General features: G+C 33.3%; 1 protein-coding gene across 2 annotated transcripts in view; it reads left to right on the plus strand.

Moving 5' to 3' along the window:
• Window positions 1-24,808, plus strand: part of Bbs9 (Bardet-Biedl syndrome 9) — a 477,419-nt gene that overhangs the window by 241,929 nt on the left and 210,682 nt on the right. For both annotated transcript variants that reach the window (XM_077796775.1, XM_026387599.2), the window contains one exon: window positions 2,969-3,121. In XM_077796775.1, coding sequence (XP_077652901.1) covers window positions 2,969-3,121 — 153 coding nt within the window. The remainder of the gene's footprint in view (window positions 1-2,968; window positions 3,122-24,808) is intronic.

Below are 24,808 nucleotides of genomic sequence, written 5' to 3' on the forward strand. Positions count from 1 at the left end.
GTCATCATTCAAAAAATTCTATATATTAAAAATAAAGCCAGGAGGCTCCAATTACCTTACCTATATTATAAACAGACTATTATAGGCAGTACAAAATAGGAAGTTTGAAAGAACTTTGAACATTATTCAAAAGCATTGGTTCCTAGAGTGACTAATTTTTAAGGACTAATAGATATTTCAGTTTATAAACTATGATATGTGTGTGTGAGTGAGAGAGAGAGAGACAAATGAGATGATTAGTCATGCAACTTATCAGTCATCCCTTGAACATTCTAAGACCACTGACTTTCACCTATCAAGACTTCTTTTAATGTAGTATGAACTTGAAGGGGAAATTTCAGGTACATGTAATTGATTTATGAATAATCATGTCATTATCACATAAATTGGATTAATTTGTTTTTTTTTTTTTCATCTGTTGTGATAATATTTTCTAGGATAGTATGTATTTGTCCAAATTGTGGCACCAAAATTTATAGTTTGGGGGAGAATGTTCAGGTATTTTAAGGATTGACAATCTTTGCATTTCTCTAGGATATGTTTTAAGATAGCCTTGCTTCTCTATGCCAAACTAGATTCTAATGGTTTATGAAAGAGAGTCCACAGAAAGACTATATTAATTACATATTTTTAATATTTAAAGTAGAGAATATTAAGTACTGTTGACTAATGAGTCTGACATACAGTTTTATCTTTTTATTTGTTTACTGGGAATTCCTTGGAATGTTTCCACATCACAGTGTTTCTTTTTGGGCAGGACTGAGAAAATATGGTAAACTATAAGCACTTTACTTTGTTACATACAAAATAAAGGTGGCATGATTATACTTACTTTTATTTCTGACCCCACTATATGCTTTCAACCATTTTAATCATTGTAAATGTTGAATCAAGATGCTTTTGGAATCTAAGTGTCCCTTTGTGTAAGCAAGGCATGAATTTATGTCTGTTTTATTTATTGCTATAATTCTGAGTGCTTAAAACATTTCTTAGCCCTGGGATCAATAAATATCTGCTAAATGTTGAAATTCTGACAAGTACAAACATTTCAGTCACTGCTGCTTGTTTATACATTGAAAGGAATGATAACCTGGCTGGTGTCTGAACATTGAGAATGTCTTTTAATTTTTTTTGTACTTCATAAAGTTAGGAAGTAAAGTATTATGGCAATAAATTATACAGTTAGATGAATGAATTATTGATAATTATGATACTATTCTTTAAAAAATTTAGTTGGTAAAAAATTGATAGTATTACTTAATTTTTGGTAATGAAAGTTTTTCCTTCTCCTCCAGGGAATATTCTTTGGTTTGGTTAACTACTTAATGCTTCTAAAATTGGGATTAAAATAAGTTAATAAAATTCTAGATTCTATCTTATATATAATTCTAGATTCTATCTTATATATATGTAATGAAAAGAAGTTTGGTATGATTCTAGAAATATAAACCATAATATACTTGATTTCTGAACATTTTGGATATGATATTTATTTTAATTAGTTTATTACAGTTTTATAAAGTTAAATTACCAGTGCATTTGATCTGATCTCATGGAGTATTTCTTCTATGACTTTGGCTAGCTTTCTTTTATTTTATTAATATTAGATGTAAAAGTTATGAGATGTGTTATGGTGAGGAGTAATTTCTGATTCTTATTCCCCTAGCCTCTCAATCTTTCTTTCTCTCTTTTTAAATTTTTTCTCCAATACCTGGGATTGGATCAAGAGGTGCTCTTAACACTGAGCTACATCCTCAGTGCTTTTGATTTTTTTAGTTTGAGACAGGATCTTGCTAAATTGCCCAGGCTGGCCTTCAGCTTGGAATCCTCCTACCTCAGGCTCCCCTATAGCTGGAATTACAGGTGTCCACCACTGTACCTGGCCTCAGTCTTCTATTTGGATGGATATTTTTGGTGTCCAGTTTCTTGTGTATCTTTTTAGAAGTATTCTACATAGTCACAACTATGCTATTATACAGGTTTATTTTAAAAAAAACACACATGGATAGTATCATGAGACATACTATTCTTCATTATTTTGCTTTGCTTCTTTAAATGCATTTTTAGATAGTATCACATGTCTGCACCTACCTTGCAGAATAGTTTTCTTTATTTAATTAGTTCTATTAATGGGCATTTGATGTTCAACATCTTAGTATACTAACAATAGAACAATTATGTTATGAGTATCCTTATATATACATTATTTTTTGCAAGCAAAGTTCTAGGTTAAATTCCTGGAAATGGAATTGTTAGATCACAAACTGTATTTTCAAAAGCTATTGTATTAACCTTTGGGTAAAACTTTTCCCATTTTTTAAAATCATATTTTTGTTCTTACTGAATTCTATTGAGTTGTGGTCCCATTGGTAGATATTTTTTAGATGTCATGGACATAACTTTTGTCTTTTTTGGTTGTTGCCATTACTTTTTACAGTTTGCCATTTGTCTTATCACTTGGCTTGTAGTTTTTTAACCATGTAGAATTAAATGTTTTTGGTTTTATTTTTTAGTAATTTATCAGTTTTAGTGTGTATGTGTGTGGGGGGCTGGATTTTGACTCATACTAACAAAGCCCTTTATTGTGCTAAGATTAGAGAAAACAATTCTATTTTTTTAGTGCTTTTATTGTATATAACTTTTATTTCCTCCCAAATTGATTTTATTATAAAGAATGGGGAGAAATTCCTTCTTGTCCCCATGCGCTCAGTTATTAAAAAATATTTACCAAATAATCAATCTCTACCCCTGTGATACTGGATCACCTTTTCTAAATTTCCATATGAACTATTTGACTGTATTATCTATGCATTCATGTACCAAATACCATATTGTTTTAATTCCTAGAACTCTGTAAATCATTTAAATTTGTTCATTACCCTTTTTAAAACTTTTAGTGCCTATATTCTTACTTAAACATGTTTTGTTAAATCTATTTAACCTCAATTTAAGAAATTCTTTATTGTAGCTACGGATAAATGGTGAAAAATTAGAAGAACTCTTATCTGAAAGAGCTGTACAATTTCGGGCCATCCAACGCCGGCTATTAACAAGGTTCAAAGATAAAACACCAGCCCCTCTTCAACACCTGGATGTCTTGCTAGATGGAACCTACAAGCAGGTCAGTATGTCAGTGATAGTTTTCTGTCACTAGATATAATTTTTTTTCCTCACCCTAAAGTCATGTATGAGAATACCAAGATGAGGTATTTCTTTCCTGTTTATTATGATTACGATTATTATTAGATAATTCTTGGTATATCCTATAACTATCAACATAATTCTCTATCTTTACAAGAAACTGATTTATACTTCTAGTTATGTCAGTTGATATTTTAAAATGGAATTTGTAAGCAGCTTAATTCAAAGAGTTCTAGTTCAAATGGATTTTGTTTCTCTTCTTTCTTTTCTCCTCTTCCTTGTGTCTTTCTGTAGTCTTTTTATTTGTTCAGCTAGTGTGAAAAGGCTCTCCTTCTTAAGGTAGTATATCTCCAAAACTGCTTCAAAATTATCATCCCTGACTTAGAATAATAATTTTTAAAATTTTAATTTCAGGAGTAATGTTCCTATCAGTTCCACTATAATGAACTCTTTTCTTGATTAGATTCTGACTACATTGTGTCTTTCATATTTTTACATAATATCACTGTCTTGTTTTAAAAATCATTGTTAGTGGTAGAATATTCTGATTTATTTTACAGTACTGAGTATTGAACCTAGGGCCTCATACATGTTAGGCAAGTGCTCTACCACTGAGTTACATCTCCTGCTCTTTAAAATCGTTTTTTAAAATTTTGAGACAAGGTATTGTCTGGGCTGGCCTCCAACTTGGAATATCCTGCCTCAGACTCCCAAGTATTTGGGATTACAGGTGTATATCACCATGCCTGGCTGAATATTATTATTTTTTATGTGTCTGAGATTTTATTAGCAGGACTGTAGTGGCCAGTTGCAGAAGAGAAGGCGGGGGGGGAGGGGGAGAGAGAGAGAGAGAGAGAGAGGGAGGAAGAGATGGGGAGAGTAAGAGAGGTAAAATAAGAGAGAAAGGGAGAGTAAGAGAGTAAGAGAGGGAGAGGGTGAGAGTAAGAGGGGAGAGAGAGAGAGGGTGAGAGGAGAGAGAGAGAGTAAAAGAGCGAGCACAAACAGGGTGTTGATATTCATGGGCTTAACACAGGATGAGGAGGAGCAAGGCTAGTGGGCTGCTACTTCTTCATTGGCGGAGAGTTCACGCCACTTCAGGGATTGGAGGTGCACCATTCAAAGTTCGAGCCATTCACAGATATTGGAGGTGACGGTTCGCACGCCTGAATATTATTTTTTAAATTGAGATTTTTAATGCAGTAGAAATGTCCTGTGCCATTCTAACAAATAATATAGAAATATTCCATATATCCTTTCCCCACTTTTCTCCAATGGTAGTGTTTTGCAAAACTGTACAATGAGCAGGATATTGACATTGATAAAACTCACAGCTCTTATTCAGATTTAACTTGTACTCATTTGTCTAAATGTGTGTATTCTACACAATTTTATCACATGTTTAGGTTTGTGTATTCACCACCATATGCCAGATACTGAATAGCTTATTCATCACATTTCCTTCATGCTACCCTTTATTACCACATTTCTGCTCTACTCTCTCCCCCTACTCCAATCTGTCGATTTTGTAAGGACAAATCAGATATTTTTTTCAAAGTTTTTTTTTTTTTCTACAGGAAAGGAAACTGCTTGCGTATTTATATTGATAATCCATTTGCTTCTTGAAAATTTCATGATAATTTGAAAATTAGTACTTTGAGAGAAAGTCTGTAGAGTAGTGGGATACTGGAAAAAACATTGGGCTTGGGCTTGGAAGTCAAAGACCTTTATTCTATTACTCATTATCTGCAAGGCTTTTGGCAATTCCCTTACCCTCTCAGAACTTAAGTTTCTTTCTGTAAAATGGGATCAATACTGTGGTGTTGCAGAGACTATTCCGTAATGTATGTGGATATGCTTTGTGTATTGTTCTACAAATCCAGACTGCCAGTTTATTTTATCCTGGAGTAATTATATGAGCCCCCTAGTTCTGTAGGCACTTTCTGACAACCCTTTTCAATCTCCTTATTGAATTTTTTTTGTCTTGGTTTGTATTCATTTCCTTCCTTCTTCACATTTCTTTGATCACTTGTCTATTTCATTCTTAAGCATGTTGTCATAATTGCCAGACTTGGAGCTGAAGAAATGCTCAGCCTTGTCTTTAATGATGCTCTTTCTCTTTTATTAGATACAATGGTAGAGGGATGTTTAAAGGGTCATTGAGGCAGCTTAATTTAATGCTTTACAATTTCTCTATAAAGTTTTTCTTTTCTAAAGGAAGCAAGACTTTTTTTTTTTTTCTGTCTCTGTCTCTGTCTATCTCTCTGTCTTATTTTTTTCCCTTTTTCTTTTTGGTATGGGAAATTGAACACAGTGACACTTTATCACTGAGCTATGTCCTCAACTTTTTAATTTATTTTATTTTATTTTGAGACAGGGCCTTGCTAAAGTTTCTAAGGCTGGCCTTGAATTTGGGATATTCCTGTCTTTGCTTCCCATGTAGCTGAGGTTTTAGGAGTGCTTTACCATCCCTCTCTCCTTCCTCTATTATATATTTTAAATGTGAAATTTTAATTTTTTCTACTTAGTGTTAGGTTTAGGAGTTTGTATGATTTGTATGTAATATTAGAGACAAGAATAGTCAAAACTCTGGATTTTCATTTGAGTGCATATTTTTAAGTGTGCATCCTTTTTAGTTAACAAAAGATTAAATAAGATTTTGAATGAAAAATATGAATACTATGGGGAATGTGACTTAAATTTAGTTTGCCATTCATTTTATAATATATGTTGAAGTTACATTATAGTGAGCTGTTGATTGTTCAGTTAGTTTCTTTTTTTTAAGTATTTTTGTTTTTTAGTTGTAAATGGATACTTTTATTTTATTTATTTATTTTTTCAATGTGGTGCTAGCCCTCTACCACTGAGTCACAACCCCAGCCCTAAGGTAGTTTCTTGATCATAACAGTCATTTAACCTATCTTTAATTTTTAATGACATGATAAACATGAATATAATTTTCCCACAAAATTACAATATTATACATAATGCTTAATTCCCTTCTGTTCTCTTTTGTATCTTCCCAGAAGTGTTATCATTATTTTTTGTCTTTCTAGATATTTTCTTTTTTATATATATGTAGAAATGAAATATTGTTTTGTGAGGCTAAAGAACAACCTATGAAGAGTATGGTATCATATATATTAGTGTAACTGAACTCCTCTTATTTTTCCTTATAATAGTGTGTTCTGGAGTTCTTCTATATTAATACATAGATCAACTTCTCTATTTGTAGTGGCTACATGGTATTCTGGGGTATGAACATTCTGTACTATGCATAAACCATAGTTTATGAAAGGAAAAAATTTATTAGTATTTTAATGTTGAATCTAACACAAAGGAAAAATTCCTTTTAGACAACTCTATTGTGATCAGGCAGGCATATCACATACCTTCAGTTTGCTGTTATCTTCATACCTTGCTTGGGTAGGGAGCATGGTTTGCTTGGTGGATTAGCCACGGCAATGAAATAATAAGCTCTGGTAGAGCCCCATCTTACTCTCCTTAGCATAACACACTATTATAAGTATTAAAAGTATTTTATTAATAAATTTAAAACTAGATCTGCCACCTTCTTGGAGTCCTTTTCTTCTTAGGAAAGAGAACTTTCAATTTTTCTCTCAGTCCTTTTGTTGATCTTAGTGCCACTTTGATTATCTCAGAAGCAATCAGCCGTGCAGTGATAGATTTAATTCTGTTCCTCTTGTCACCAGTATCTAGAAGATGCTATATTGTCAGTGTTTAAGGAAGCAATGGTCATTTGCTTATGTGAAAAATATAAGCAGAGACAATTATTTTTCTAAAACTAGAGTGTAAGCTCTCCAAGGAGAAGGGATTATTTTGTCTTATTCATCACTCTATTCTTAGTATAATACATGTCTTGGCACAAAATAGGTGTTTAATAAATATTCATTCTGTGAATGAATGATCTGTCATTACTAATGAAGATAATTTTCTGGAAACTCTGTGTCTTTGATGATAAAGGCACCACTACAAAGAACAAAGTTGCAGAGAATTCTTTGAGTACAGGCTCATGCATCATTAGGGTGATTTTTTCTAAAATACTTAAAAGCTGCTAAGAAATAGAAACTCTTTTCTCTCTTCCCAAATAACATAATTGGAGGAATCAGGCAAACTGACAAAGCCAGGAAAGGTTTATAGCTGCAAATTCTTGGCTGAGAAAATCTTTTCTTTTTCTTTTTCTTCCTTTTTTTTTTTTTTTTTTAATGAGAGCGTGTGTACTGCAGTGAAATGTGAAATGATCATCTGTTGAACTGCCTCCATGCACATGGACTGTTTTTGAGGTTGAATCCCTTCATATTCTAAGTGGCATAAGAATTAATTGGGATTTTCCAGTATAAATATATTATAAAAATATATGTCCAGAAGCATGAAAATGTCTGATTCTCTTTATTTCCTTTTCATAGAATTGATGAACTCTTCTTCATAGAAAGGCAAAATTTCTTTCCTAAAACATACCCTTTGAGCAATCAGAATTAAAAAATGTAGAATTAAAAGGCAATTTGGGCATTTCATGGGTTCTATATAGGCCAGGAACTGCTATGAATTTAAATAAAGTCATTCTGAAAATCAGAAAATGTAGCTTAAACTCTTGATAAACAAATGATTAAGCATTGCCAAGTTGGCTGTAATTTGAGGTAGTTTATATGGAATATTCATTCATATAATAGTTAGTAGGAGTGGACTACTAGGGTTAAAGTTTGGCTTACTATCTCTATATTCAATAATAGTAGCTACTATTACTCTTAGGTTACAGGAAGTTCCATTGACAAGGTACAGAAGTAGGCAAGTTCAGAGCAGACAGTATGGAAACTATATCTTTGATGTTTAGATATAAGTCTGAGCACCTGTAGTTTAGACAGTAAGCCAGTGAAGTGGGCTTCCAATCCTTGGATGACCTTGGGTTTAGATGCCTTTAATTATGGTACAGCAAGAGCCAATGTGTGAAAGCCATTGCTTTGCTTCTAAGGGTGCAGTAAAAATCCAACACTGTTTTTTAAGCACATTCTAATAAACACTGTAGGGTTTGAAGTATATTCAGTATATCATAGGATAACAACTGAGAGCTGTTTTCATCAGTTTTTTCACCATTGTGACCAAAAGACCTGAAGAAATAATTTTAGAGGATAAACAGTTTATTCGGGGCTCACAGTTTCAGAGGTCTCAGTCTATAGATGTCTGACTCCATTGTTCTGGGCCTGAGGTGAGGTAGAATATCATGGAAGAAGGGTATGGAGGAGGAAAACAGCTCAGGGCATGGCACCAGGAAGTGGAGAGAGCTCTGCTTGCCAGATACAAAATATATACTCAATGGCCCCCAGTGACCCACCTCCTGTAGGCATACCCCACCTGCCTGTAGTTACCACCCAGCTGATCCATTCAAATGAATTGATGCACGGATTAGGTTAATCATAACCCAGTCATTTCACCTAGCTGATCCATTCAAGTGAATTGATGCACTGATTAGATTAATCATAACCCAGTCATTTCACCTCTGAACTTTCTTGCATTGTCTTATACTTGAGCTTTTAGTGGGACATTAAATATCTCAACCATAACAAAAGCTTTCTGTCTAGAGTCAGCTTGCCTGTGCTTCATTCCTGGTATTGCTACTTGCTAGCTGTGTGCTCTTAGGCAGTTACTTAAACAAACTAAAAAGAAAACCCTCCCTAAGCTTCAGTTTCCCCACTTTTAGAATGTTGATGATAATGGTGCCTCCTTCATGGGTTGTGAGAATACAATTGTGTATAAACAAATTGCATGAGAGAGTGCTTGGTATACAATAAGCTCTCAACAAATGTTAATTATAGTTCTGGGAAATATTCATCTTTATTTGTCTAATAAGTTATGCTCATAAGTAGTGCTATTAATTGATCAAATGAAGATTATATTAATACATCATCTCTGAAACTCTGCTGTCAGCCTCACATATCTAGATCTTAATTAAGTATCAGGGGGCTGGGGTTATATTTCAGTGGTACAACGCCTGCCTCGAACATGGGAGGCACTGAGTTCGATCTTCAGCACCACATAGAAATAAATAAATAAAGATATTGTGTCCATCTACAACTAAAAAATAAATAAAATTAAAAAAAAGAATCAGGAAGATTTTTATCCTCAGAGGCAGCTCCCAAACTCCTCTAAGCATACTTATATCAGATGGTTGGTTCTGTAGAGGGTACCAAAGGGAAGGAACAAGAGGATCACGGCCTCAAGTGACCTTCTTCTGAGACTCTAATTGTTTCATTTGCATGTATTTCTAAAAGAGAAATCAATCAAAAACCCAAAACCATTTCACATACATACACACACACAAACATACAACCACACCCATATCTATTGCATTGCAGAAACATTGTACCAAATTATAGTTCAAGAACATATGCAAATGTTTGTTTTTCTAGGGGTTATTGCTTGTAACAAATTAATCAGTCAGAATTAGAAGATGACCACTTGAGCTCACAGTCCTCATACCCCTTCCTTTTGGTGTCCTCTCTGGAGCCAAACAACGTCTGAAATGCATAGGCTTAAAGGAATTTGGGGGGCATTCACTGAGGATACAGGGTCTTACAATAGTTGTGGTCTGTGGACTTTGAAGATAATTTATCTTAAAATTAACTAGTTTGTCAATAGTTGTTTAAAGCAGACAGAGTATCAGTACTGCTTTCAGGCTATTGGGACTACTGACATACTTACCAATTGTGCTTAGTTATGTGCTTGTGTGAAGGATGGCACCATTATTTTGTCTCCTTCTAGGCCTGGCATCATGGGACTGTGACCTGCATTGTTACACAGAGACCTGTGTTTGGTTTAATGTTCTGCCATAGTCATCCTCAAAATCTTAATACCTTTAAAAACAAGAAACCCTGTATTTTTTAAAGTAAGATTTAAAAATATATATATTTTTAATGATAGATGGACATAATACCTTTATTTTATTTTTAAAAATATGTTTTAAAGTTATACATGGACACAATATCTTTATTTTTTTGTTTATTTTTTTTTATGTGGTGCTGAGGATTGAACCCAGTGCTTCACGTGTGCTAGGCAAGCACTCCACCAGTGAGCCACAACCCCAACCCTGTATTTTTATTTTGCACTGGGTGCCTCAAATAATGTAGCAGATCCTGACCCTGTTAGGATATAAATTTCTGATGGATAGAGTAAGACAACTGAGATTTCAAATACAGGGTTGAAGTACAGAACAACTATTTTACCCCTAACCCCAAATCACCTATAGGCTTCCCCAAATATGAAGAAAAGGGATTGCAATGGATGTCACTGATAGCTCCTCTGGGCAGTGTAAGGGCTTCTTTCTGGGCAGGTGTCTTGGTTAACTGGTCATGAAGCAGCCATGCATGATGAATAACCTCATCTAGACATAGTATCCTGCAGTTTGCTCTCTCTGGTCTTTTAGATTTCCAATAGGTAGGTTACTGATTTCAAGATGCACCATCAGTAGTTATGAGTTTTGATGCACATGAGGGTCAAATAATCATTTTGCTCCTATTTTTAACCACAAGTCATTTCCTATGTCCTGTATAGGAGTCTTTAAAGTCATATCCCAATTTTTTGCTGGCATTCCTTTTCCTGTGTACCAGCTACCACTATATCACACTCCTCTGGGCCATCCATCAAGCATCCCTTATTGAAGTTAGCCAGTGGTTGAAAGAAGGAGAGGGACTAGGAGTATCACTCTGGGAAAAGCATCTCAGGATTCTTACATGGAAAAGATCTGGCCTCTAGTGAATAAAGATTTTTCAAGTTGTCGACCACAATTTCAATTGTTTGTATTCTAGAATTTGGGGGAAATAATCTTCCTTTTTGAAAGAACTTTGACCTGTACTTCCTAACTTTAGAGGCATAATGTTGAAAGAAAGTAATCACATTGCCTTACTTTCTCAATCACCTGAATGTAGTTTTGAAGGACCTGAGACAAAATAAGGGAAAAGAGGTGAAATTCATGTTTATTCAGTATCTGTTCAGCTTGAAATAAATTTCCTTCAGTATTTTAATGCTTTCCATCATCTTGTGTGGGTGGCACTACTCCTATTTTATGGATGAAGAAACTGAGACTCTGAGCAGGTTAAGAAAGTTAATTATTCAGAGTTATACAGATATTAAGCAAATGTATTCCAAAGTCTGTGCTTTAATATATCACGTGGCATTTTTACGTTAGTCATTGCCAGGTGGGATGTAGATATGCTAGATTTTTCTTAGTAAAGGTATGGTCAGGTTAAATAATAAGGAGATGCATAAAAACTGCTTTCACATATTCATGCTTTGAATGTTTATATATTCATGATCATCTAATATTCATCATGTATATACCTATCAGTAATAAAAGCTTTTGGAGAGTTCCCTAAATTATGATATATCTGAAAATTGATATATTTTCAAGAGGAAGAGGGGGACTTTGTTAATTTGTGAACTTACACAGTTTTTTTTTTTGTAATTGAATGCTAATGCTTATTACATTTGGCAGAAAAGTTTTGGAAAATGAGTTCTCTTTCATGTTATAAAATATTCACATACATTTGTTATTCGAAGCAAGACTGAGTAAATTGAAATAGGGGAAGTTAGATTTACTCTTTGGTTTGGCTTATGTTTTGATGCTTTTATGTGTGCTGAAATCTTCCCCTGCCGTGAACACTAACCCTCTGTTGTAGCAGAGGGAAAATGTTTACTGATCTAAAAGTTTGTGTCAGATGACATATGTGTGATGTAATGACTGATAGTCATTAATGTTCTAGAAAGGCACTTGGCTAATTTTTCTCTTCTTCAAAACAGAGTCTATATTAGGCTTAATTTTAACCAGAGATCCTGTGGTTTGGAGTTTGCTATTTGTTACTTTTTCTGTACTTAAAACTTCCTTCCACTCTGTTTATTTGTATGGTATTGATATAAGAAATCATTTTAAGTCACGCAGACGTCTGAGAGTGTTTTGGTCCGTGACTTTTTAAATGAGCCTGATTTTGGCTGATAACACAAAGGAATATGTGATGAAACCATTCAGAGACCCACTTCCTTCATTGCCATTGGCAAGTAGAAACAATGTGCTGATAGACTGAAAAGGAGCTATAGAGGACATGATGCTGTTGCTCAACTTGTTTTCTGTATGATCACGTAAAAGCTAAAGAAAATTATGTCTGTAAAGGTGCTAGAACATTGGATGAGTAAGTAGGGCACAAGAATTTGCAACCATATATTTGAGGATGAATGGGAGTGGTAAAGAAATGGATGGCAGTAAAAAAAAGGAGTTTACATGTTTTCACCCTATAATTTCACTCTTGGATATTTAGCTAAGAAAATAGTTCACAAAGGAAAAAAATACATTCATCAAGTTGTTAATATTAATTAACAATAATATTATAATATTAGTTTCATTTGTAAGAAATTTCAGTATTGATTACCAGCTTTCCATAGTTTGAAAATGACTAGTGTTTTTGAGTACTACTATTTGATGTGGTGTCATTCACATCATTATTTCATTATTTTAAAAGCTAGACAACCATAAACCATTTCATATAGTTGAAGAAAGCAGTATATGAAATAGTATATAGTGAGTAACAAATAATGAAATAGATATCTATAATAGATAAGTGTGCAAATATTTGGAAGGAATAAAAAAACTGAAAATAGAGTGTTTTAGATAAGTTTAATATCTTAATTTAATATTCTGATCATAATTTGATGAGAATAATTTTTGTAACAGTGTGAATGTACTTAATACTACAGTACTGTATACTTAAAAGTAGTTAAGATGGCAAATTTTATGTTATGTATATTTTATCTGAGATAAAATATAATACCACAAATAATAACTTTTTTTGTAAAATGGGATATGGTCACAAACTCCTGGTCGTCATTGTTATTTTCTGAGTGAGGCATTACTTTTTTATGCATATACTCTAAAAACTTATTTTTCTGGTCTCAGAATGTTTAGAGCTTTGGATTATCATTCCATATATGAATTGGTTTATTCCTGTTTATTCAAAAGAGAGCAATTAGATAACTGAATGGTATGTTGAAATGAATATATGGGTAAGAGTGGGTGGTCTCTTGCTCTGTCTGACCCTCTTACTCCTTCAGCTAAACTAAAGAAGTATATAAAGCTCTTTCACAAGTATTTAAAATTTTCTTCACCCAGGTCAGAGTACAATCTAGAATGCAGTCTCCAAAATTTACATCAGTGTATCATTATTCTGTTCAGTTTCTGTGTGACTGCATGGTCTAGACCAATGTTGTCCAAAAGAAGTTTGTCCAAGCCACTAATGTGAACCACATATATAATTTTTAATTTTCTAGATGCCATGTTAAAGGTAAAATGAAACAAATGAAAAAAAATGTTTAACAACATATTTTATTTAGCTCTACTCATACAAAATATTATCATTTAAACATGTAATCAAATAAAAGTTATTAATGAAATGTCTTATATTTTATAGCAGGTTTTCAAACTCTGGCTTATTTTATACTTGCAGTCTATTTCAAGTGCTTAGTAGCCACATGTGGCTAGTGTCTGCTTTATTGAACAGTACAGCTGAAGACATAGAGAATTGCCAAATCACAATTTCATATTGTTTCTTTCTCTTTTGTTGATTTTTTCCTTTTCTTTAATCCTTTCAAATTCTTGTTTATAGAGTATCACTGACCAAGTGACTTTCACTCACTAGATATGAATAACAAAACGTTGAGAATCACTCTTAGTTTCTCACGGAATCACTCTTAATTTCTTTAGGAAACTTTGCTCATATAAACCATGCCTTCAGTATTATTTTAAAAAGTTATCAAACTTTGTGTCAACAAACTTGGGTCCTAGTTTGAGCCCTTTCTGTTTTTTTTTTTTTTTTTTTAACTTTGGACCTGTCACTTCATTTCTCTGAACTTCACCTTCTTCACTTTTATCTTTGATTCATTTAGAAACATCTGCTTGGTGCTTATACATCTAGCATGGTGCTTATCTTCTAGTCAGATTCTCAATAAATGTTTATTGTATCTACATATTTACAGCAAGGGACTTGCGATTTTATATTTTCATCAGTTCAGGATTTCAGAAACTATTGGGTCCTTTTGGGTCATTTAGTGGCAGCTCCTAGACAGGAGTGTGGTTGTTGGCCAGTTGGCATTTTTTGGTAATGATAATGTAATGATATGGTCTAAGTTACAGGGCTTTGTGAGAATGAGTTAATTCAGACAAGATATGTAAGTGTAAAGTATTATAACATTGAAGTTATGCTTCCCTGGATTTAGGTATGTAATGCTAATTGACATTAATGTGGGTGGTACATACATCAAGGAGAGAACAGACCTATTAGTGTATAAAAAAATTCCACTTTTAATAACCATCTGGTATGCTTTACTTCCCTGGGGCATATGTGCTTTTTATAAATTGAATGCATACTTCTTTATCTGTATGTTCTTCAATCTGCATTTGAGTTTTCTGCTTGCTAGTGTCAGCTTGAACAACTGCTTAGATTGTAAATTTAATATTAGGATTTTTATCTTGGTAAATTATCAGATTTAGAAATTTGATCATCTGTCTGAAATAAAGATTTCTAATTCAGAGGTAATCATGGGGTACCCTCTTTTGCTAAAATTTCCTTCTACTTGATGTTTGATCTTTAGAAAAAAATAGTTCTTTGAGACATACTCAGAAGCAAGATGTTTCTAATATTACAATAAAAGTATTAATGGATACATTATAAGGAAATGAAAATCTTATCTTTTTGTGTCAGTGATGAGAGAAAAATATAAAAGTGGCCTCCAATTATCTGTAATTGTATGAGGCTTTCTTTCATTATCTTATCTATCTTCCTGTTTAATCCCATCTAGCACAATTATTCCTTTTGTATCAGTTTTCTGTAAATGGAGTTCTGAATGGTTTGAATTGTGAGTTAACAATTATTACAACCCTTATAACCCTAGCAGCCCTCCCCTACCCTTTCTTTCCCTTCCCCACATTTTCTCTCTTTAAATAAAAGTGCACAAATCCTGTTTCCTAGAGATTATTTTGTAATATTTCTCAATAACTCTAACAAAAAGATGTGCCATCTTTATAACAGTATTGATGAATAGAAACTCTCATAGTATCTATAATAATTCTGATATGTGTTTCTCTCTATAGTAACACATAGAAGGTAATGCTCAGTGTTGCTTCAAAGTACCAAATGTAACGAAGGATAAATTAAGGTTCTATTTTAAAAGATATTAGGGGTAAGCCTAATGAATATACACAAACAAGTTAGTGGTAAGTAAAAAGACACTTTAAACATTGGACTTTAAATGAATTTAAATGTGTTTTCATACTACCTAAGACTCATTAATGAATGTGCTGTAAGACTAGCAGCTCTCTAACTTCACTGAGCTTTTCGATAGAGGAGCCAATTGTATTTTTGTTTTTGAGTTTTAGTTTATATAATTTCTAAGTCTTTTATAGCAGAATATTAGATTTCAAGGAAATCTAACCTCTCTCAACCCAAATTTTGACCACCTCCACTCATCTAGGACTGACTTCTGGTTGTCCTTTTTGTTCATTTGATTCCCCTGTTAGAGTGATGAACGCAAAGCCATGTTTATTCTTAAGGATGTTTTTTCCCTGTGAAAGTGGCAGGTTTTCAGGGCCATATCCCTCCATCAGTCATTCCACATTTGTGATTTAAGGTAAAAGTATATAAGAGGATTAAGTAGAGGCCAGAGTCTCAGGGAATCCCACAAGTTTTGGTCCTTATGGTCAAATTTGTCAACTACTGGTTTGACACATTAGCTAAGGTTACTGATCTGTAGTTTTTATTTGTTTTTGTCTTATCTCATTCCAAGACCTTTGGAAGATACCTGTTGTTTATTAGATTAATTCAAGGCTTCTCACTGTGACATTCAAAGATCTCTGAAGAGTCCTACACAGATCTGTCTAATCTTAACTCCTATTTCTTTTATTTGTTCTTTTTAGATTTACATGACAGTAGAGTGTATTTTGACATAATGACATTTTTTGACATATTATGAAGTATAACTTATTCTAATTAGGAACCCATCCTTGTGATTATACATGATGTGGTTAACTCCCATTTCCACAGAAACTATTTACCAGTCAAGCTAGCCTATCTTCTTAAAAGATCAAGCTAATTTTCTATCAAGAAATAAAATAAATGGTATGCAATGGGATACTGTTCTGCCTTTAAAATGGAAGAAATTCTGTCATTTGTGACAACATGGATGGAATTGAAGAACATTATTAATGCAAAGTAAAATAAGCCAGAAAGAAAGACAGATGCCACATTTTATTGCTTGTATTTGGAGCCTAAAATAATTGAATTCATAAAGAAAAGTGGTAAAGTAGTTCCCAGAGACTTGGGTGGGGGTGAAATGAGATCATGAAAGGTCTAGTTTTTTTATAAAGCCTCAGATAGAAGGAATAAATTTGATTTTTTAGATAAATTGCACAGCATTGTGAATATAGCTAACAATTGACTACTGTGTATTTAAATATTAGGACAAAATTTCCAATGTACTGTTTATAAAACATGTTAACTAAGTGAGGTGATGAGTATGTTAATTATATTGATGTAATCATTCCACATTAAATTAAAAGTACAACACCACTTTGGACTACCTAAACAATTTTTTTTTGCTAATTAAAAGAATAAGAAAAGATACAAACAGCTTTATTAACATACAATTTGCATTCCAAAATTCACTTATTCTTTGGCAACTTCCATTCTATTTTCTGCTTCTATGAGTTTGACTGTTGGATACCTCATATACATCAAGTCATAATGCAGCATTTGTCCTTCTGTGATTTGTTTATTTCAAGGTTCATCCATGGTGCAGGATATGAAAGGCTTCCTTGCTTTTCTTCCTTCCCTCCTTCTCCTTTTTTTCCTCTTTTCTCTTCCTTTTTTGGTACTGGGAATTAAAAATGCTTTAACACTGAACAAATCTCCAAATTTTAAAAATCCGTCTTTTTAAATCTCTGAATACTAGGGATTTTTTAATTTTGAGATTGGCTGTCGCTAAGTTGCCAAGGCTGGCTTTGAACTTTCAATCTCCTGACTCATCTTCCTGGGTTGTTGGTACTAAAGGTATGTACTACTGCATTTGGCTGATTTCCTTCTTTTTCAAGGCTGTATAATGCTCTATTGTACTTATATACACATATTCTTTACCCATTTATCTGTCAGAGGACAATTTGGTTGTTTCTGCCTCTTGGCTGTTGTGAATAATACTGCAATGAATGTGGAAAACAAATTTCTCCTCAAGGTCATTTTCTTTTTTTTTTTTTTTTTTTTTTTTAACCTCTTTTTTTTTTATTGTTGGTCATTCAAAACATTACATAGTTCCTCATACATCATATTTCACAGTTTGATTCAAATGAGTTATGAACTCCCAATTTTATCCCGTATACAGATTGCTGTATCACATCAGTTACCCTTCCATTGATTGACATATTGCCTTTCTAGTGTCTGATGTATTCTGCTGTCTGTATTATTCTCTACTATCCCCCCTCCCCTCCCCTCCCCTCCCCATTTTCTAATTCTGTTAGATAATTATCCAGAGTGGGATAACTACATATGATAGTTACATTTTTAATATTTTGAGGAACATCCATACTAATTTTCATAGTGACTGCATTATTTTATATTTTAAGTAACTGTATACAAGGGTTACCTCTTCTTCACAGCCTCACCAACACTTATTTTTTATTTTTTAAATAATGTTAAAACAGGTGTGAGCTGATATCCTACAACAGGTATAAGGTGATTTGCATTTCCCTAATAATTAGCAATATTGAGCACCTACACTTTTTTTAAATGGATTTTCTATTTTTAGTTGTAGTTGGACACAATACCTTTATTTTATTTATTTATTTTTATGTGGTGTTGACGATCGAACCCAGGGCCTCGAATTGCTAGGAGAGTGCTCTCCTGTTGAGCAGCCACAGCCACAGCCACAGCCCAACCAACTTTTAATGTGACTTCTGCCTCTACCTCTTCATCAAGATCACTCTTAAGGCCAAACCCAACAATTTTTTTTTTTTTTTGGTCACATTACATGGCCTTTATGCGTTGGCACTCTTATCCATTCTTACTGTTTTGAAAATCTCTGACTTCCTTAAAAATATGGCCATTCCTACAGCCATTATTTCTTTGTTCTTTTTGTTTCTTTCTTTCTTCTTCCTTTAAATGTTGTGTTCTGTCTGATCTGCTGCAGTCTACTTGATATGCTTTCACTGTTTAAATAATTTTTATATGATTCAAATTTTCCCTTATGGGACATTTTGATTTGATTTTATTTTTTTAATGTATAAGCACTATGTTAGGAACTATGAGGGAAGGATGATAAAAATTAATCAGAAATAGTCATTACTTACTTTATATTCAATGAATATATGTACTTTGCCTAGAATATCTTGTCCCATCATATACAAACACCTGTTCATGATTCATTTAATTGATTTCACATGCCACTATTAGGGTTCATGACTTATAGTTTGGGAACCACTGAGGATAAAGCTGAAAATGGTCTGAGGACTAAGCTTGATGTTCCATTTAAGGCCCACTAAGTATTGTTTGTCCTTCTAGTGAATGGTTCAAACTAACATACAATTTAAATTTTTTTGTTTACCTTAAAAAAATGTAAAATTAGAATTCTTGTTTTCTGTTGTTTTAGGGGCATTATCTTCACTTCTTATTTATAGTAACCCTGCTGATTCCCACTTTGGTAGATTTAGCAAAGGGATTAACAGATTTATATGATATACAAATTAGTAGTAGTGGGTACTGAGCAGGAACCTGAAATTTATGTCAGTTTTTTATGTGAGTCAGTTTTTAGATTTCAGTTACAAATCTATTATGAAAGTCCAGTCATTTTTCTTCCTTATCCTCTCCACTATCTCATAATTCTTATTAGTTTGGATGGATGACATCACCAGAGAATTGCAATCTAAATAGCTGATATTTTACTGATGTGTGCACCTTCATATACATCCATATGTATACATAAGTTCTTTTCATTTGTTGCACAGGTCTTTACCCTTAGAAAATCAACTGAAAACAATTTCCATAGTTATATACTGTGTGATAGACCACTATTGTATAACAACTTTTTTGCTCCAAAAGTCCTGGTCAGAAAATTATATGGTGTGTTACATAGCATAGCATTAATATAAAATTTTACATTTGGTTTAGGTGACACAAGATTAAAGAAGTTATAACACCCTTGAACCATATCCATTTATGCTGTGTTAACCAAGCCTCCCACTCTTGAAGATTTTTTCCTTTTGAGAAGAGCTTTTACTGATTAAGAATAAACTGTGTCATTTCTACTTGATGGCTTTTTGCTCAGAAAGTTTTCCTTGAAGTTAAAGGAGCCATGTAGATAATCTGGTTCTGAATATCTAAACTGCATTTAAGCTTCAGGAAAGCTAAGGATAATATTTGATGAGGTGTTTTTTTGTTGTTTGTTTGTAATTTGGGGGTAGAGTGAAGTGATTTAGGGAGTGCCTTTGACATTAATACTATTTATTTAAGTTTGGAATATCACATATTAAAAATAAGATTTATGTTGGCATGTTTTTAATTTAGAAAAGAAGATAAAATTATAGAGAAGGTTAAATTTGGGTTTTGCACATGCAAAAATGTACCACAGAAGCATTTAAAATTTTCCTGTTTTTTACTGTATGTACCTCCAGTATAATGCAGACCCTATATATGCATATGGGAATAATTAAATACAGAAATGCACTCTACTTTTTAGGCAGAAAGTATGCCTGGAATATGTGGATAAGCTTGGATATTTGTCTAATGTTAATTGGAATATTGGTTTTCAGTTAAAGATGCCAAATCTTCAGAAAAGTAATTGGATTTAGCTTCCTATTTAGCAAACTACTTCAAATCCCTGAAGTATCCCACATCCGAAACTAATTTTTCTTGATTGTATCAAGTTTAGTCATGAGCAGAACAAAGGTTGACATAGTTTTCTAATATTTAAAGCATTTCTTGACAAGGTTTCAACACTGTTGCTTGTCTACAAACTTTATTGCCAGGCACACTAAACAGATGCAATCTTCACATTTTTTAGAACCAGTATAAAAACTTTGAAAAATTGTCTTCTTGAGATTAACCACATTTCTTCCTTCTTTTCCTGTTTATTTAAATTTAAACTTAGATTTTGACCAGATTTTTTTTTTAAGTTCCACAAAAATGGTGTGTTTCTTACTGGTTTTTATAGAATCTTATATATGTACTAATTTAAATGCTTTAGATTCAGCCAGGGGAGTATATTTTCTGCTGGCTTTTGGTAGTTTTTGAGTCTTGGAAGTGTTATTCGATCTATAAATGTTCAACATAATGTGTCAAAATGTTTGGGGTTCAAAGAAAAAAAATTCTCTTGGAAAAAATAGGATATATTTTGATCAGGGAAATTCAGAGATGAAGAAATTCAGTTTAAGGAATTAATCTGTTAAATATTTATTGAGTAACTGGAGTTCTCTGGACTAGGAAGAAGTGTATGAAGTGTTTATAACAGTTTGTATAGCCTCAAGAAACATGATTTTCTTATGTAGATAATAATTCTAAAGATGAATAAATGTTATCTCAGTATTTTTTTGCTATTCAGGCTAATCACAACTATCTGAAAAATAAAATGTATATTAAGTGAAATATGAGCAGATTTATTATACATAATTTTTAAAATTAAAATGTTATCAGATGAACATAATTTTAATTGACATTAATAGTGACTAGTAGGAGCTACACAGCTCAATAATAGATTATTTTAATGTAGTTTTTGTACTTGGACCTATTTTGTTAGAAAAAAATTCACAGCCATGCTTCTGTATCATTTCTCTTCCAGGACCCCAAACTATTTAGCATGAATATACGTACTGAATATTTTAGTTGAATGGATTTTCAGTCTGTATCCAGGGTGGAATTAATTTTCAGACCTCACATTGTTCATTACTGTGTCACAGTGCCTAGCATAGAGTCTGATGTGATGTGTCATTGTAGGTGCTCAGTACATATTTGTGGAACCCTCTGGTTCTTTCAGAAGCAGTTGGCATTCCTTGTGGGAGTTTCTGGAGGCCTGTCTAATGTTTCTGCCAGGAATTTCCTCTGGGCCAGGATATTATTTTGCTAATGAGATATATACTTTACAACCTACATGCCTGTGTTTATCATTCCTTCTCCAGTCAGTACAGGTACTTGGTTCTCATTGTGTTTTGGGACTTTCAGTTTTGTCACTGGAATTTTTATGATCCCTTTGTGCTTAGAAAACAGTTATAATCTTGGAACAAGAATAGGCTCTATCATCCTTTTGGTGTTAAGTTGCAAGCATTTGAAATGTTTATATTTTATATCACTTGAGGTAAATTACATGTCACATCTCAATTAGGTTTACCTTTTTTTAAGAAAAAATGTTTTCTATGAGCCTGAATCCCATTGACTAGATGTTGTAAAGTACTTTATCTTTTTGAAATAACAATTATTTTCCATAAAAAATTGAAAGCTATTGACTACAATGTTTGATACAGATAAATAGGTAAAGTTAGGTAATATTAGATACCCAGGATCTAGAAAAAGTCCACTTACTTTTTGCTATGAGTTAACTTTTCTGGACTCTTCATAGTCCATACTAGATGATAGGTTAAATGACAGCTCCCTTAGCCTCCAGTGGTCCAGATAAAATATAGTTTCACTAGTAAAGATGAGGTGAACCAGTATTCCTAAAACCCTTGGTGCCTGAAAAATCATTTTAACTTTTAGCTTTCTCTAGGTGGATAATTTACTGGGACTATGAATGAATGGTGTTTTAGTTAACCATTCTCTTATAAAGACTTGAGTTAATTTTTTTTTTGTTTTGAACATTCTTTTTTAAAAAATGGAATGTTTTAAGATAGGCTTCCATATTAAGTGTTGCAAAATCAAAGAACAGGAACATTTTAAACCTTTAATTTAAATTATCAAGTTGTTGCAAATTTTATGAGTTAATATTGCTACCAACATCATAGGAAATGCAAGGGTGATTCTTTATTTCCTGAGAGTATCTTCTTTACTAAGTGTTCAAAGGTCATTATTTTTAGAGCTCCTTACAGAAAATTATGAAAAGAATATGTGTTCTTGGTTCTGTCTTGGAGGACCACCCAGCACAATTAGAGCAAACAATTGCATATGGAAGCAAACATGGAGTATTGGTACTACTAGCTAAAGACAGGGGCTGCCCATTGGACCTTTGCTTATGGTGAATTAAAAACCAAACTCAGCAAAAAACCCAGCTTCCCAGAGTGGACTGAGAAGGAGGCAGCAAGCACATATTTTGTAATTTAGGTTAATTAGTAGAATTTTCCTTGACTGTGTCAGCCCTAAACTATCCCCATTGCTTATCTCCAAGGAAAGTAATGATTGACTTTTGATTGTATTTTATGGTGAAATATGTTTAAATCCCACAAAGAGAATTTTTATAAAGGCCCCTCTTAGAAATATTTTGTCTTATGTAACCTTTCTATTTTTAAAAAAAGAATTGAACATTATCATTGTAGAAAATTTGTAAAATTTATACAATTACAAAACACAAAATGAAAATACCCATAATTTCTTGTGAACGTTTTCCTCTTCATGTGTATACATTGGTGCATTATTTAAAAAATTTGGGTCATCATATAAATCTGTTTTTTCTTTTAATTTCATCTCAGGAATATTTTATGTCATCTTAAATATTACAGTAGCATCCTATTTAATGTTACATAGTGTGGCTTTGTCAAAATTCAATCCGTTCTTTAGTGTTGGATAATTTGGTTACTGTAAATAATACCATAGTGAATATATTTTGGAGTAAAACATGGTACATTCTTGACCATTTCCTTAGGCCAAATTTCCAGATGTGGAGTAGGTGGGCCAAGGTCTATGTATTTTTGTAAAAGTTTCCCTCCAGCAGCACGTAAGATAAGATAGTCTACTTCTCAGCATCTCTAGCAACACTGGAAATTACTATTAAAACAGCAACAAAATCTTTGCCAGTTTTATAGATGAAAATTGTATCTCTTACTTTTTGTGTGAATTCTTTTTATGGTTAGGCCTCAGTCTTGATCTTTGTTGGCACTTGGGATGCTCCAGCTCCTCTTTCAGGTCCAATGCTGGATGTGGGGACTGAGTGCGGAGGTTAGTCCAATCCCCAGTTGTTAAGCACTTTTTAATCTATTTTTTTCAAGGCCTTCTAGTGGCATACTCTCCTACACATGCTTTGGAACTCAAGGAGTATGGAGAAAATAATAGTTTTTGGCCTGTATTATTTCTGGGTTTCTTCCTGCCTTTGGGTCTTATTTGCAGTGCTTTAAAGTGGAACGTTTTCCAAGACATATTTATATTTCAGACTGTGACTCTTGAGCACATCTCCTTTATTGGATTTTCCTTAATTTTGCCTCCCTCCCAGCCTGAGTAGCCAATCACCTAGTTATCAGTTTTCTAAAATGTCTTCAGTGGAATCTCAGGGACTCCATGGACTATCGGGCCATCATGATATAGGATGGGAAGATCAGTCTTCAACCTGAGTACCTCAACTTTTTTTTTTAATTTGACATCACTGATGATTTCAATTTTTAGCAAGTTTGCCAACCACTGCCCTAGTTACCATAATTTTTGCAACTTTAAAGAGTCTTTGAGGCTGTCTGACTCAGCCTCCTGCTTATTTATATCCCTGGTTTACAGGCTTACTTGGTTTATTTCAACATTCCTAAGGAAGCAGAGGAGTTTTTCTCCCTCTTTTCCTTTGGGGGCAGCATAGTAATAAGTTGGGTTAATCTTGGTCAGATATTATAATTGGCTCACACAGTGGTTCTGTTTTTTATTAATTTGTTCTTTTTAGGTATACATGACAGTAGAGTGTATTTTGACATACATACATGGAGTATAACTTGTTCCAATTAGGATCCCATTCTTGTGGTTTTATGTTATGTGGAGTTTCACTGGTTGATATATGAACATAGGAAAATTATGTCTGATTTATTTCCTATTCTCATATCCCCTCCCTTTTCTTTATTCCCCTGTGCCTGCTTCAGTGAACTTCTATGCCCCATTCCACCTTGTGTGTTAGCAACCACATATCAGAGAAAATTTGGCCTTTGGTGTTTTGGGACTGGCTTATTTCACTTAGCATGATAGTCTCCAGTTCCATCCATTTATTGGCAAATGCTGTAACTTAATTCTTCTTTATGGTTGAGTAATACTCCATTATGTATATATACCACATTTTCTTTATTTATTCATCTGTTGAAGAGCACCTAGGTTGGTTCTATAGCTTAGCTATTGTGAATTGAGCTGCTATAAATATTGAATAGGCCGTGTCACTGTAGGTATGCTGATTTTGACTCCTTTAGGTATAAACCGATGCATGGGATAGCTAAACCAAATGGTAGTTCCACTCCAAGTTTTCTGAGGATTCTCCATATTGCATTCCATAGTAGTGGACCAATCTGCAATCCTACCAGCAATGTTATTAGTGTAGCTTTCCCCCCACATTCTTGCCAACATTTATTTATTGTTAATTGTGTCCTTGAAATTGCCATTTTGACTGGAGCAATATGAAATCTCAGTGTAGTTTTAATTTACATTGCTTCAATTGCTAGTGGTGTCAAATAGTGTTTTTATTAAAACTT

The sequence above is a fragment of the Urocitellus parryii genome, chromosome 3 (genome assembly GCF_045843805.1).
Source record: "Urocitellus parryii isolate mUroPar1 chromosome 3, mUroPar1.hap1, whole genome shotgun sequence".
NCBI classification, from domain to species: domain Eukaryota; kingdom Metazoa; phylum Chordata; class Mammalia; order Rodentia; family Sciuridae; genus Urocitellus; species Urocitellus parryii.